At 36.7% G+C, this 14,856-nt stretch overlaps 2 protein-coding genes across 3 annotated transcripts; one reads left to right on the plus strand and one right to left on the minus strand.

Annotated features, from left to right (window-relative positions):
* Nucleotides 1–251: 251 nt before the first annotated feature.
* On the plus strand, nt 252–3,924 carry LOC132144111 (uncharacterized). Of its 2 annotated transcripts, none has more exons than XM_059554862.1 (7): nt 252–640; nt 1,145–1,809; nt 1,909–1,954; nt 2,464–2,555; nt 2,675–2,785; nt 2,910–3,186; nt 3,518–3,924. In XM_059554862.1, the coding sequence occupies exons 1-7, from the start codon at nt 593–595 to the stop codon at nt 3,740–3,742; spliced, it is 1,464 nt and encodes a 487-aa protein (XP_059410845.1). In that variant the 5' UTR covers nt 252–592; the 3' UTR covers nt 3,743–3,924. The 2 variants fall into 2 exon arrangements, with proteins under 2 accessions (XP_059410845.1, XP_059410846.1); XM_059554863.1 differs by having other exon boundaries at nt 2,527–2,555.
* A 122-nt stretch (nt 3,925–4,046) lies between these two features.
* Nucleotides 4,047–10,326, minus strand: LOC132144104 (uncharacterized). Its single transcript, XM_059554856.1, has 14 exons — nt 9,938–10,326; nt 8,717–8,901; nt 8,297–8,510; nt 8,061–8,136; nt 7,651–7,934; nt 7,460–7,537; nt 7,101–7,177; nt 6,371–6,486; nt 6,123–6,225; nt 5,857–6,019; nt 5,611–5,714; nt 5,248–5,392; nt 4,737–4,863; nt 4,047–4,348 (listed from the first exon to the last, which is right to left on the minus strand). The coding sequence occupies exons 1-14, from the start codon at nt 9,983–9,985 to the stop codon at nt 4,053–4,055; spliced, it is 2,016 nt and encodes a 671-aa protein (XP_059410839.1). The 5' UTR covers nt 9,986–10,326; the 3' UTR covers nt 4,047–4,052.
* Between the last annotated feature and the right edge of the window lie 4,530 nt (nt 10,327–14,856).

The raw sequence follows: 14,856 nt of genomic DNA on the forward strand, positions 1-14,856 counted from the left end.
ATGAGAGCTAATCGTTTCCCACACATCCTTAAAAAAGTGTGGAGGGACAGGGTCCGTAGAGGATGTGGAGGGTTTAATTTGATTGATAATCTTTGTAAGAGATAACAATGAAACTGGCTGAAACTGACAAAAAATAGCTGAACATTGCATTGCATGTTTTCAAATGCTTCTCACTGAATCTGGTGTCTGTCGCAGGACTGATGTGTGAGCTCAGCTCGCTCGACTAGCTTTATTAGCCGCTCCGATTATGGTGTAAGATCGCTTTCAAAAAGATGTATGCACAACTTTAAACATTTATAATCGTATTTTTAAATATTTGTGCGTAAATTAACTTAGGCACGCAAAATTAAGTTTTCATACACGTGAGTCAATACAATTACATTTGTGTTTTTATGTAAGTGTGATTCTAGAAGCTATGACTGTAAACATTCACGAGTACAACTCTGATTTCTACGACTACGAATTCTTCATTATGAACACAAATTCAAGTTTGTGGGGACGAGTAAAGAACAGTTGAAATGACGTCACTGCCGGCACAGGGCAGGTAATCGAACCTTGATTCCATCTAAAGCGCATGCGTCAAAGGTGAAAGATGGCTAACAACAGACCTGAGGCTGCTAGCCCAGGCTCAGCATCACAGGTAAAGTAGATAACGTGTTTATTCAACAGTTTATACGATTTTACTATTTTTATAGCACTTTATAATTATAGAAATTTCTGCAACTCAGACGTTATTGCTTTTGCTTGCAACCTAACGGTATTTACTCGCTGTTAACTAGTGCTAGGCGATGTTAGCGTTGATGAAGTGCTCTGTGTAAAAAGTAACATTATAGTTAGTAATGTTAGAACTTGACCTGTTTCGCCGATTGACACTGCATGAACTGCAATAAACTTAACTGCTATCATATGTTTAGCAATGTCGACCAGAGGAATAATGAGTAATGAAAACTGAGCCAGACAAAGTAATTGCTTTAGCTTGCAAAATAATGATAACGTTAACTTAGCTACGCCTATTAGATTGCAAACATTCTTCAGTTGTAATGTTTTGAATGTCTATTTAGCCTAACGTTACATAAAGTTGAAATGGTAAGGCTAAGTTAACGGTACCATGTATTGCATCTAATATGTATTTTGTCATTTACAGGGACCACTGGCTACTCAGTTACTGCAGCGTCTGGAATCAAGGATCACTGACTCGTTAAGTCAACCATACTTTAATTGGGACTACTTCCAGTACGTTGTAAATCAGGAAGCCTTTATTCTGACATCTGCATCTAGCATTTTAAACATCCCAGCTGAAATTGTGGAGTGTCTTTTATCCCTTCAAAGAATGATTCACGCAGCTCTTTCACAAGTGAGTCCCTGTGTTTTTATTAGAGAAGGAGGACTCGGCCGACCAAAATTGAGTTTTTCTGAGGAGCTGCTGTCCAGGCTTATTGACATGCCCTTACCAGTGTCTTGTATCGCCAACCTGCTGGGTGTCAGCCAAAGTACAATTTTCCGGCGTATGCATGAACTCAGGTTGTCCACAAGACTTACATACAGCAGTTTATCTGACAGTGATCTGGATGATGCTGTCATCTCCATAAAAACCAGGATCCCAAATGCAGGATACAGAATGGTTAAAGGTTGCCTCCAAGCAAATGGACATAGAGTTCAGTGGAATCGCATCAAGGAGTCCATGCACAGAGTTGATGCTCCAGGAATTTTGGAAAGAATGACACAGCTTGGTTGCATCGTCAGGAGGACATACTTCGTACAGCGGCCTTTGTCATTAGTGCACGTGGACACTAACCATAAGCTCATAAGGTAAAATATTCATTTATTTATGTAATTTATTATGGGTGTTGAGTTAATGCAGCTCTTTTCATTAACTGCTCATTGTCATCTCATCCTTTTGATTTCAAGGTACAACATTGTCATATTTGGAGCAATAGATGGTTACTCCAGAAAGGTGCATCACTTTTTTTTTTTTTAACTACTTTTATTATAGTGATTTACTCTTCCTGTATATTTTTGTGTTCATGTATTCACTGTTGATAGACTGCATAAGGTTCCGTCCGTATTATTATTATTATTATTTATTATTATTATTATTTAAATCCAAAACGTATAATGACAAAACCAAATTCAAATGACAGTCTGATTTAGTTTTTTTGCAAATTCATTTTTTCGTTTCTCCACTGAATTAAGACATTAAGAAAAACAAGACCGGTGGGTCAGATGACCCGGAAGTAAAAGTAAATATATCAAAATAAAGGACAACAGTAGTTGATTACATGCAGTTTAATATTGTGCATTTATCCATGTGCACAGCAAAAGTCACGTTTAATTAGCAAATTTTTTGGTGCATTACATTTGGTAATATACTTTACCCTAAGTTATTATTGTGTGTGCAGTAGGCAATGTGAGTATATTTAAATGTTTGCAGATTCACTATATGAAACTCTGTTATCTGTATAGATACTGTATCTGGAACCAGCAACAAATAACTGCTCAAACACTGCCCTTTCATTTTTCCTTAAGGCAGTGGAAAACTTTGGCTGGCCTTCTAGGTAAATAGTGATATCTTGTGCTACTGTTTCTATGCTCTTGTTGATCATTTTAAGTAATGTTCAATGGAATATTTTGTTGTGATAATTATAACTGAGCATTTCCCCTATTCATTTTCCAGGGTCAGGGGCGATGAAGGCGTTGAAAATGTTGCAATTGCTGAAACCATGTTCAGTGTTAAAGGCACCGGAAGAGGGAGCTTCATCGCTGGGCGAAGTGTACACAACCAAAGGTTAAAATGATAATCTACAGTATATTCATAGTGAGAATGTTAAATCATTGTTGGAAAGTGTTTTAAGTAAGACTATGTGAATGATTACTTTTGAGTTGAGTAAGGCCTGTTATTTCTTATTTAGGATTGAACGCCTATGGCGAGATGTCTGGACCTCTGTCACTCATCTGTACTATGAAGTTCTTCACAGTCTAGAAGAAGATGGCCTGTTGGATTTGTCAGATGCTGTCCATCTGTTTTGTGCCCATTATGTGTTCCTACCGCGTCTGGCAGAGGCCCTTCACACATTCACAGAGGGCTGGGACAACCATCCGTTACGATCTGAAGGTGGACTCACACCTAACCAACTCTGGGTTATGGGTCACATGCAGAACCCTTGTAACACAGATGAAGATTTGCAGGTTTGTTGAAGCAATCTCTCAAAAGTGCAGTTACAAAATGCAGATAAAATGTTTTCAACCTGAAAGTATCGATTTAGACTTATATAAAAAAAGCTGAAATTAAATTTTTGAATGGTGTAAATAACTCTAGAAGAAGGTTATTGAATAATAATATAGAAGTATGTAAGAGTAGTGTGTTGTTTCACTTAAGCACACAATTAGACAAATAACTGAGCTTGATTTGATAGATTTTCTTTTGTCACTGCATTAGGCCTTTGTACGTCAATGTGTGCTTGGCAGTGTTTTCAAATATTTCTAAATGTTGTTTCATACAAAATAACACTATTTTCAGAACATGGAGCTGTTTGGAACTGACTGGGAGATGTTTGATGGTGTGCCTGAAGAACCTTATGGAGTTGAAGTCCCAGAAATTGAGTGCCCCCTGACTCCAGCTAGTATGGAAACTGTACAGTCCATGATCAATCCCTCTGCATCATCAGAATCATTTGGCAGAGACATTTATATATCAATGGTTCAGTGCATTGAAAGTCTATGTGTGACACAAAGAAACACTTAAGATATAAGCAGTCCTTACAAAAGATTTAATGGAATGAAGTTGAACATTTGCAAACAGACTGCCAGTTACAAAAGGCTTGCTGTGACATTACTTCATTTTATCATGGGAGCAACAGTGAGGTAAAAAACTAACTCCTCATTCATTTTGGTTTTAAAGTGAACCATTTATAACAGGAAAAAAAGGTTTTGTAACCATGAATAAAGTTATTCACAGAAACAAGAAAATGTCAAATAAAATGTCAATAAAACAAAACAATTCAATGCCTATTTTGACTTATGCAGTTACTTTAGTTTTCCCTTGGAGTGAGTTGTTACACCCTGTCAAAGGTTTGCCCATGGCATATGGCTAATGTCATAATGTTTTTGAATTCACTGAATGTTTTCAGGTGCACTGAGGGAAATGTTATTGTACGACTGCAGGCGCTGACAATAGGAAAACAAACAGTGTGCTGTGTGTCACAGTCATGGTGGAATCTCACATTTATGACAAAGTCCTTCTTTTCACTAGGCAGAAGGGGCTTGTGTCCCTGTCCAGTGAGCCACTGCATGATTCTTCCAACAGTCAAACTTTCTGGAGCAATGTTGTTGTTGCTTGGGCCATCTTGTTCTTAAAAAAAAGAGATTAAATGTAAGTCTGGATAAATAAAGGAAGGCAGCATCTTTTTAATTGTTTTTCAACTTAATACAATTAGTTAATAAGATTCCTCAATTAAATCAGATTAACATGTTAAGCATAGCCCCTTTTTAGGTTGGGAGCAAGGGGTGTTAAAAGCCCTGTCTGTGTGTAAAATTTCATGAAGCACTTATTCTAGAGGTCATAATATTAAATATCACATTTAAAATCAAGATTCTGCAAAAGAAACGTTAAGGCTTGTGAATTTATTGGAGTGTGTAAATTCATAGCTAGCCATTTCCACTGTGCTGTATAAATTACTGCAGGACAGCAGAAGAAAACCTTACTACTTCTACATTATTCAATATTGTCTAAAACACACCAGAATCCTCAATTTCCTGAAGGTAGTCCTGGAAAAAATTCATGATGTTTGTTTCCATGCGGTGTTTGGCAGAACCAATCTCACTGAAGACAGGGCGGCTGTTTTCCAGAATGAAGACTGCATCCACCTTTAAGAAGAAAATACATTTCAGTCTGCATTTAACAAGTAATTCTTGCAGAAAAAAATAAATGCTTAATTAAAAGCAACCAGAAACCCATGTCGAGCTACTAGGACATGTTGTTACAATCCCTATGAAGAATCTGCACTTTCTTGGAACGAATCCCCACATCCTTGAGGAGCCTGGTTGTTAAAATGACTACAAACTCTCCACATCCAACCTCAGCAGGAAGCACTGCCTCGGCTGCTAGCTCGTTGTACTACTGGCTTTTCCATTCATATGATTCCCCAACGGCAACCTCCCAAGGTACCGTAAGCCCTAAGATGTAAAGTGACTTCTCTAAGTTGACCACAAAATCAGGTCTGGCCTAAGAGTGGTTGAGACAAAATGTACCTTATCATCTTCCCCTGTAACAAACAGTGGTTGGCAAAGCTCTTGATGGGTCTTCATGATCGTTGGTAGTTCATAGAGCTGCAGGCCTTTTCTGAGCTGGTCAAGCATCGGGATGAGTCTCATGGTGGAGTGAAGTATAACAGCTCTATCAGACAATATAAAAGTGTTTCATCAGGAGATTCAACATTTGTAGTAAAACTGTTTACAGTAGGAAAAAATATATAATAGTTAAATTATAATTGTGACATTTAAAAGTGGTTTCACAACATAGCGTTGCAAGAAGAAATTCCAAATCAAGTCACAAATTGTTGTACTATTCCTTGTACTCCCTTTCTATAATGAAAACCAAAAATGTAAATATACCTTATTATGCTGTCCCTTTTATCCTCAGACACGATTCCAGTGTATCCGCAGGTCACAATGTCACCAATCAGGTCACTGATGTTGTCATCACTGGCGTTGTTTATCTGAAAGTCGATTGGTGTTAAGTGAAAGTTGTTCTCATTGCATAATTGTGCTCTACGGTCAAACAAGCAACTCATTAGATTTGTGCAATCCATGTCATAATGAAGTTAATACTATTATTGACCGTGATAAAATTGGACTTACCTTTACAATTAGCTGTGACAGTTCCAAATCTGTGACATCACTGGCAGACACTTGAATGCTGTCAGAGTCACCAGAGCAGAGATATCTGAAGCACCATTCACGCAGGAAGTTAGGGCAAGGTCCGCCTTGTGCCAGACTAGCTGCCATGACTTCTCCTGCAGTCCTAATAAATGGAAGAATTAAACGATTGAAACAGGATATAAACTAAAGTAGTACTGCAATTAATATGCTTAAAGACAACATGCAAAAAGAACTTAATTACACACCTGAAGAAGTTACAGTCCAAACTGTTAAGGCAGTAAACAGGATTCTTCCCTTTCTTATCTGGACCTTCAACAAATAGTCTTTTTTCTATTTCTACCAGCATTTCTGGAAAACAACAAATACATGAAATTCAAAAGGTCTCTTCAATGTTCATTTTTTTCATCCAATCAGCATTTGAGCCCATTGCACCACCAGAGGCCCCCTGTTGACACATGCGTCTGATTTAACAAATATGGACATACACCTGTACCTGTGAGGAATTCTTTGGAAAGGGCACCAGTATCAATGCCTGCCTCGGCAAAGAATGTGACCTTAAGTCTACATTTGGGTGAGGTCTTCTTCTGCCGTTGCCACTGTTGCATGCCTCTGTTGTAGAGATCTGTTCGTGACACACAGATGGAAAATGTGTTTGTCTCATCAACCTGATTACCAATCCAATTCAAGATGTCCTCAGAACTGAAAAAAAGACATTTAACATTTGAATCACAACTAAATCTATGTGGTTTTTATGATTTCATAGGTGTTTGCTACTGTTTCTCAGGGTGGTCGTTAGGCCTGGTACAATACTCGCACATCCTCCTATACTGGTGACGCTCTCAGGAGTGAGGTGAGGCCTCAATGCAAGTCAGAACGGGCAAAATATCACAAACATACCATGTTTCTGGATTACTAGATTGCTCTATGACCACACATAACATCACTTTCAACAGGAAAAAGCTGTATCTCTTTAAGGGTTTATTGTTCAGATAACATCATTCACCACCATAATTCCCTAATATACAATTTTACCTTTGAAAGGTACTGATTGGATCACTTGACTCATGGCCATCATCATCTGAAGTTCTGCACACAAAGAAAACAGATTGTCCTGAATTAACAATAAACAACTACATTAAAAATTTGGCAGGAAATCTCCTTACATCTAATTTATTGTCAAATCAACATTCAACATAAAAAACTAGCACTGAAACCAACATTACCGTAATCCGCAACTGGCTGCATGGAACTCAATGATTTCAGGATGAAATGCATTTCCGCACACAGGACACTCAGCGGTCTAACAAATTAATTTATAATGCATGAGAATAAAGCATCACACTACTCCTGAAATATAAGAAAACATATCTAAGCTAAAGAAACTTAAACAACACTTGTAGAGCCCAAATTCTAGCACCAGCAAAGTGACATGTATAACATCATGACCTTCAATTGGTGCAAAGAATATATACCTTGGAAATGACCAATTACAAGTTACAATGCTGTTTTTACATATATTTGTGAGTGCTAATAAATGGCATTTGTAAAATAAACTTAAAAATAACAGCAAAAAGTATCTTACCTTGCTTTTCTCGTAGCAAAGTGCAGCTGAGCATTGTTCTTCCTTGCAGCTTTCATCATGTTCTTCCTTGCAGCTTTCCTGTGGATGAAACACAATAACAACACTTTTCAGTGCTGTACACAATAAAAACATGTAATTTTTCAATCCAATAAATTCTGAAATAATGCCTAAAAGACCAAGCTTTAACATACTTCTTCAGCAGAATCACACAAATCTACAAGTTGTTTCTTGCATTCCTTTATGTGTCCTGGAAGAATCTGAAGCGGAACCATTTTTTTGCAGGTTGTACACTGGGCTTTGGGCATCTTCTCAAATTCCTTTGCTTCTGGTGGTAAAGGAATTGTATCCAGTTCTTCTTGTAAAGGAGCAATGTACATTGTATATTTTCCATTCCCGCTCACTGCTTTTAGCTGCTGGCCAGTGTATCCATTTAAATCTGGAGGGATAACAGCCAATCTCCGCTGCCCACCCCCACCTAAAATTTAACAGTTGTAGATACTAAATATAGCCAATCTGAATATACAGCAATTACTCATCTAGGGAGTACATTGAAACACAATTTGAAACCATTGACATTAATACACTGTATATGCCTACATACCTGTGGACTTGTGCAGCAACCAGCCTCCACAGATATTTGCCAGTCTTGGATATGTGCTCAAAAGCAAATCTGAAAACTAAAATGACAGAAGCAGGATTATAACTGTAAAATGTAAAATGATTTTTATTTTGTCATACTAATATTTATTACATCAAGCATTAATATGAATTGTAAGATGGGTGTTTTTAATATTTAGATATTACTTTAGGCAAGGCAGTTAATTAATGATTACATACCTCTGAATGTGTGATGTTTTCATTAAGGGTTAATGAACGTTTTCCAAGGCCAGCCAGTATAAGCTGCAGTTCCTCTTCTCCATTTGGTGTTTTTTCACGTTGCTTTTCAAGAAGAAAAAAGTTCACCAAAAAGCTCTTCCCAGGTTGTGTTGGTGTATATGGTGCAAAACGCTTCTTGCCTCTTGCCTCCTTTCGGAAAAATCCAGGAAAAGACCTAAACATATAAGATGGCAAACTATTATTCTCTTATGTTGTCATCCATCAACACAAAACAACCTAACTTAAAATATATCTACATTCTCAATGACTAATTATGTTATGTTTTGCTTACATTAGAATCGGGGCCTAGTTTGTCTAAAAGTACCTACACTGGGTGTACAGTAACAAAATGAATGCAGACAAATGACCCATGTATCCTACCGAGCCATTTCTTGTTTGACAGACTGTCCAGAGTCATTGCGCTGAGGCCTCACTGACTGCGCTCCCTGTCCAACAGCAGCTTCTCCTGTACTGCCCTGACTGACTGGCATGACATTTGCCGGTGCACTGTTTCTCAATAGCAACACCAGGTTTTGGGCTGCACTTAAGATGTCTGTTAATTGGCCCTGAGTAATAAGAAAGACAATAACTAAATGCCAAATGTTATAGCCATAGGTATTTTTAGTATTACACAGAACACCTGCAAAACACATTAATCATAGTAGGGCTTGTCAACGCCCGGGTCTTGGTCCACATTCAGACTAGAAAGCAAGCTCGTCCGAACCTGCAGCTGGTCTCCAGCAACTGACTCTGCCTTGCTAAAAGGAATACATGAATGTACTGATGACCTTGAATGACTGGTTTTAAACAAATGTTGCATTGCTTATTAATAAGTTAATTTATTACCCTCAATCGTTCAGGTTCTGTGGTCGTGAATAAAAAGCAGATACTGAACCACTGAGTCAAAAGTTTGTATTAGCCCATTATGCTCATTAACATTACAATGACTTGCTGGTTGACGTTATCTCATCATATCTGGCTCAGTTGTTAACATTACTGATTTGGTCGTCATGGTTAAACATATCATAACAGTGCAGTTTAGTTCTAAAATCACTAACTATAACGTTACTTTTTACACAGAGCACTTCATCAACGTTAACATCGCCTAGCACTAGTTAACAGCGAGTAAATACCGCTGGGTTGCAAGCAAAAGCAATAACGTAACGTTATGTAACGTTAGGCTAAATAGACATTCAAAACATTACAACTGAAGAATGTTTGCAATCTAATAGGCGTAGCTAAGTTAACGTTATCATTATTTTGCAAGCTAAAGCAATTACTTTGTCTGGCTCAGTTTTCATTACTCATTATTCCTCTGGTCGACATTGCTAAACATATGATAGCAGTTAAGTTTATTGCAGTTCATGCAGTGTCAATCGGCGAAACAGGTCAAGTTCTAACATTACTAACTATAATGTTACTTTTTACACAGAGCACTTCATCAACGCTAACATCGCCTAGCACTAGTTAACAGCGAGTAAATACCGTTAGGTTGCAAGCAAAAGCAATAACGTCTGAGTTGCAGAAATTTCTATAATTATAAAGTGCTATAAAAATAGTAAAATCGTATAAACTGTTGAATAAACACGTTATCTACTTTACCTGTGATGCTGAGCCTGGGCTAGCAGCCTCAGGTCTGTTGTTAGCCATCTTTCACCTTTGACGCATGCGCTTTAGATGGAATCAAGGTTCGATTACCTGCCCTGTGCCGGCAGTGACGTCATTTCAACTGTTCTTTACTCGTCCCCACAAACTTGAATTTGTGTTCATAATGAAGAATTCGTAGTCGTAGAAATCAGAGTTGTACTCGTGAATGTTTACAGTCATAGCTTCTAGAATCACACTTACATAAAAACACAAATGTAATTGTATTGACTCACGTGTATGAAAACTTAATTTTGCGTGCCTAAGTTAATTTACGCACAAATATTTAAAAATACGATTATAAATGTTTAAAGTTGTGCATACATCTTTTTGAAAGCGATCTTACACCATATCCGATCCGATAAATGGTCCGTCCAGTCATGATATCTACAACCTTTCACATTTTACCAGACATTTTTTTATTAACATCAAGTATTACTTGTAAACTAAGTAAAACTAAACAGTTTTTTTTCTAGAATTTCAGCTAATGTTTTAATTTATTAAGTCTAGTGAGCAAAGGGGAATAAGTTAGCTAATTAATTTCCAATTGATTTGACTCTCTGGGGAAGGAAAAAAAATGGACTAAAGGAAATCAAAATAGTTTTAAGATTTAATTAACGTTTTAGTATATACTACTTAATGTCATAACAGTTATATATGTCATAAAATTATATTAACAGTCCCACTGGGCAAATTACGTCCAGTGGACGTCTTTTTATGTCTTTGCAGATGCTGAAAAGCCATCCACTGAGGAGCCAGAATGAGGTTTTTATGACTTTTTTTTTTTTTTTTTTTTTTACATGTTCTGTACGTCTGATTAAGACGTTCACAGAACCTCCTTACAACATTAAAAACTAGCTCAAAAGTGGTCAGTGGACATATTTTCAACATATCTATATCTTATATATATATACAATCTTCTTTTGATATAATTTTGTCACCATTAAAAGCAAGATGTTAACACTTGATCTCAACTCTCTCTGCCGCAATAAGAGTGTTTTATAACAAACAGCTAAGACCAACCAATCCCAACCAAAATGAAACACTGTCTACCACAATGGTGACTTCAAATGATTAAAATATCCACATTTAAACCTCTGTTAATTTTCAATAAGAGCTTCTCTCGATGTCTGACAGAAATAAAGTCAATCTAATGAGTGAAGCTGGTGAAGCTGTTTGTGGAGATGTTTGATCCTCCTCTGCTGAGATCTTCAGAGATTTAATGCCTTTGATTTGCAGTTGATTTGACCACATGCTCAATCGTTAGTTATTTCATTATTTCATAAAGATTATTTTATTTTCTTGATTTTAGGACAAACACAGTGTCTTGAAATTACATTTAAATAACACGAGTCTAAATCTAACACATCCTGAGAGTGTTGATTTGGTCCAGAAACAGTATAAATTATGCCTAAATGAGCCTTAAATTATGTTGAAAATATTTACACTGACCACTTTTGCACTAATTTTAAACCTTGTAAGGAGGTTTCTACAAAGACATAAAAAGACATCCAATGGACATAACTTTGCACAGTGGGTAGCTTTATCCCTTTCTGATGATGAGGAGATTGCAATTTGCCACTGTTCCATGTTGTGTCCCTACTTTCTGCTGTGAACTTATTTGCATAGTCCATACACAAAGTTAGAAATGTTTTACCCCTGCAATTTTTTTTTTACTTTCCAAACCACAACCAGAATACTGTTTGCAATGTTATGAATGCATCTAGTCCAAACATGATGGAAGAAGATTTGGATGGCTCTTTGCGATCACTTTTTTTCACCCACTGCTGCGGCATCTGTAGGTGCTAGGGAATTGTAATAGCAGTCACAGGACAAAACCTTAGGAATCGGTCTATAGGTGGGTGAAGGGCAGAGACTGCATTTTTGACCAATGAGAAGTCCTGTCCTTCCCAGGCTTGGTACCAGAGGTCGTCTTCTTGCCCTTTGAGAGGTGTCTGGCTGTTGTCCTATCTTTATCTAATGGCATTTTACAGTTTGCTTATGCTTATGTTAGTCCACCAAGAAGTAATCAAAAAGGGAAAAAGTCTACTTTTTCGGTCTGAGAGAGGCCCTCTCATAACAAAATGTCCCCTGAAAAGTGCTGTTCAAAACACTGTACTGTAACAAACAGTATTTTACACAACACAGCATACAAGGATAAGACGTCTTGTCAAATCTGTTAATAGCCGAGTTTTATTTATTTATTTATTATTATAATTTTTTTATCTTGTGAGGGTAACAATGAATCTGGTGACACCAATAAAATGATTTATATTTTATAGAAAAAGTTTATTCTTATGCCAAAATCATTGCTTATCAATGAGAACGTATACAACAATATACACATGTGATTTTCTTTTTATCACTTGCCTTCATAATGCAAATTAAAAGTCCTGCTTGAAAAAGAAAAATCATAGTTGGGGATAGGCCAAAAACCTTACCGTTATAAGCATAAATGCTATTTAAACAATTTAAAAGAATATTTATATTACTTTAATTTGATGTAATATTGATGAAATACATAGTATTGTTATGTTTTTAAATTGCAAATAATTCTGTAAATTGGTGATCAGTTTTTAATTAAAAATACTAACTAAATTTAAAGATCACTTTAAAACTGGAGTCAGATTACACATGGAGCTAGACTAAAATTGAAACTAAATCCTGATGAATTAAGTGAATTTTGCAAAAGCACAGGTGAAAGACCTACACGCAGAATGCCTTCACCCATGCCACTGGATTTCACTGTTGGACCGGCGGGTGGTTCCTTACAAAATAGTCAGCAAATCTGATCACAATGCACATTCCCTTTTTGTTTTATAATTAATTAATTATTTATTTTTATGACATGAGTCAGGTTGAAGGGTTCAGACATTAGTGAGACTTGAAATGTCCCTATTATGCCCATCTTAATTAAATAAACATACAATTACATATTTATTTATTTATTTTTAAATAAAAAAAAAAAAGAATAAAAAAAGATTACATCAGTCATGAAAATGCACTGACAAGGAACTGGATATGTTCATTGGAGTTTTTCATGTATAAAATTTGTGTTTGAATTTGAATTTGAAAAGGAAATAGTGGACTTGGGCTCATATTTCCATATCAGGATGATGGAAAGATCAATATCTAAACACGCAATAGTGACTTAAGCAGTCAGTTGTGTTGGTGATAGGTCACTGTATATATGCTAATATGAGGTAAGACTTTGTTTCTGCTCATAATGATCCTTGTCAGTCTCTGTAAATCAAACACACATGTTATGATGAGTGATCATGTGATTTGTGTGTAGTTTTAGTAGAGTAATTATATTCATGTGACCAGGTCAGGATTTTTACGCCATTTACCATACTTAAAGATCAATCCAGTTACTCTGGATCTACAAAATTGTTCTATTATGTTTTTGGAAAACTGTTTGTGATTTTAAGATGATTTGTTTCTGAAAAACTGTACTGTGTTTTGGAATATTCTAACTCTTGTGCTTGGCACAAAGAGGAAATAAACAGAAGTCAAGTTCCAAGCACATGTATGTATGTATTTATTTATTTATTTATCTTGTAAAGGAAACTCATCCTCTGAACTGGTTTGTGGACAAAAACTGGACTGGACAATAATCGGTCTGCACAGTGGTGCATTAAGTCAAACACAACACACATAATATGTATACATATTTGCATTGCTTTTGATTGCTTCTCTGTAGATCCCAACTTTTCAGGCGCCACAATTGGTGGATTATGTACAATGCCTGCATGTTAATGGTCAAAATACTTTTCGATCATTACCTTCATTCATCATTACCTGAAAACAGAAAAACAAAGCCAATACCTGGATGTTTTGGGTCAGTATAGAAATCCTAACCAGGATGTGTTCAGGATAGAGGGCACGTATGGTCACCCTATTGTATAACATGAACTGCAGTCAGATGATGAACGTAGTATAAAAAACTAAAACCTGAAGAATTGTTTTAAGATTATGTAGATGTAAAAATTCAGTAAACTTAATTTTTTAATCCACAGGTTTTTTAAGAGCACAGGAAATCATCTCTGTTATTCTGTGTAAGTATAAACATATTTTTATGTTGTTTTAAATGAATATAACACATAAGCAGACATGTTGAATAAATATTTTCAATAATTTGACTAGGTTTTGAGCAATTGATAAGAGAATAGTCCTGTATGGATCCACTTAAAACAGGTCCCTAGACTCGGTAGAGAGCCGGGGTGCTTCTCAATATCCCTCCTCGTCTCCTCTCTCCTCCGTCCTCTATCCTATGACCCGGAAACCGATCGAGCTCAGCCATCTTGAAGGACATCTCAATTCTCTAATTGCACCGCGAGGAGTCGAGGATCGAGGAGTGAGGAGGCTTCCAGAGGAGTCATGAGCGAGGATACACAGGTGCATCCTATGCGGAAGAGTTTTATCGACTAAAACGTGACGCACGTATAAATTCTCCTCCCCCTTCACATCGGTCACAATAATTTTGATTTCTACTTTACTTTTGCAGTTTATATAAACCACACACCTCACATATTTCAACAGGGTATCTTTCTTTATTATTATTTATTATGAATTTCTTAAATAAACAAATTTCAACAACATGAGGGCAGATCCTCTGAGCGCTGCTGATGACGCAACGAAGTGACGCTCGAGTGATCAAGGATTCCAATGTGTGTAAAGGGGGCCAAGATGGCGTCCTTCTAATCAGACATGCTTTATCTCCGTCCTTGGTAGACGCGGAGTTTGCAGCTGGAAATTACGTCCCAGCTTCTATTTAACTTTATTTAATACGAAGATACCTCTTACGTCTCAATGGTATTGACGGAATAAACGTTTTGGATGGGCAAAAGGAGAAGTAGGAAACACTCCTCTCATCA

Source organism: Carassius carassius, chromosome 7 (assembly GCF_963082965.1).
Source record: "Carassius carassius chromosome 7, fCarCar2.1, whole genome shotgun sequence".
In the NCBI taxonomy this organism is placed as follows: domain Eukaryota; kingdom Metazoa; phylum Chordata; class Actinopteri; order Cypriniformes; family Cyprinidae; genus Carassius; species Carassius carassius.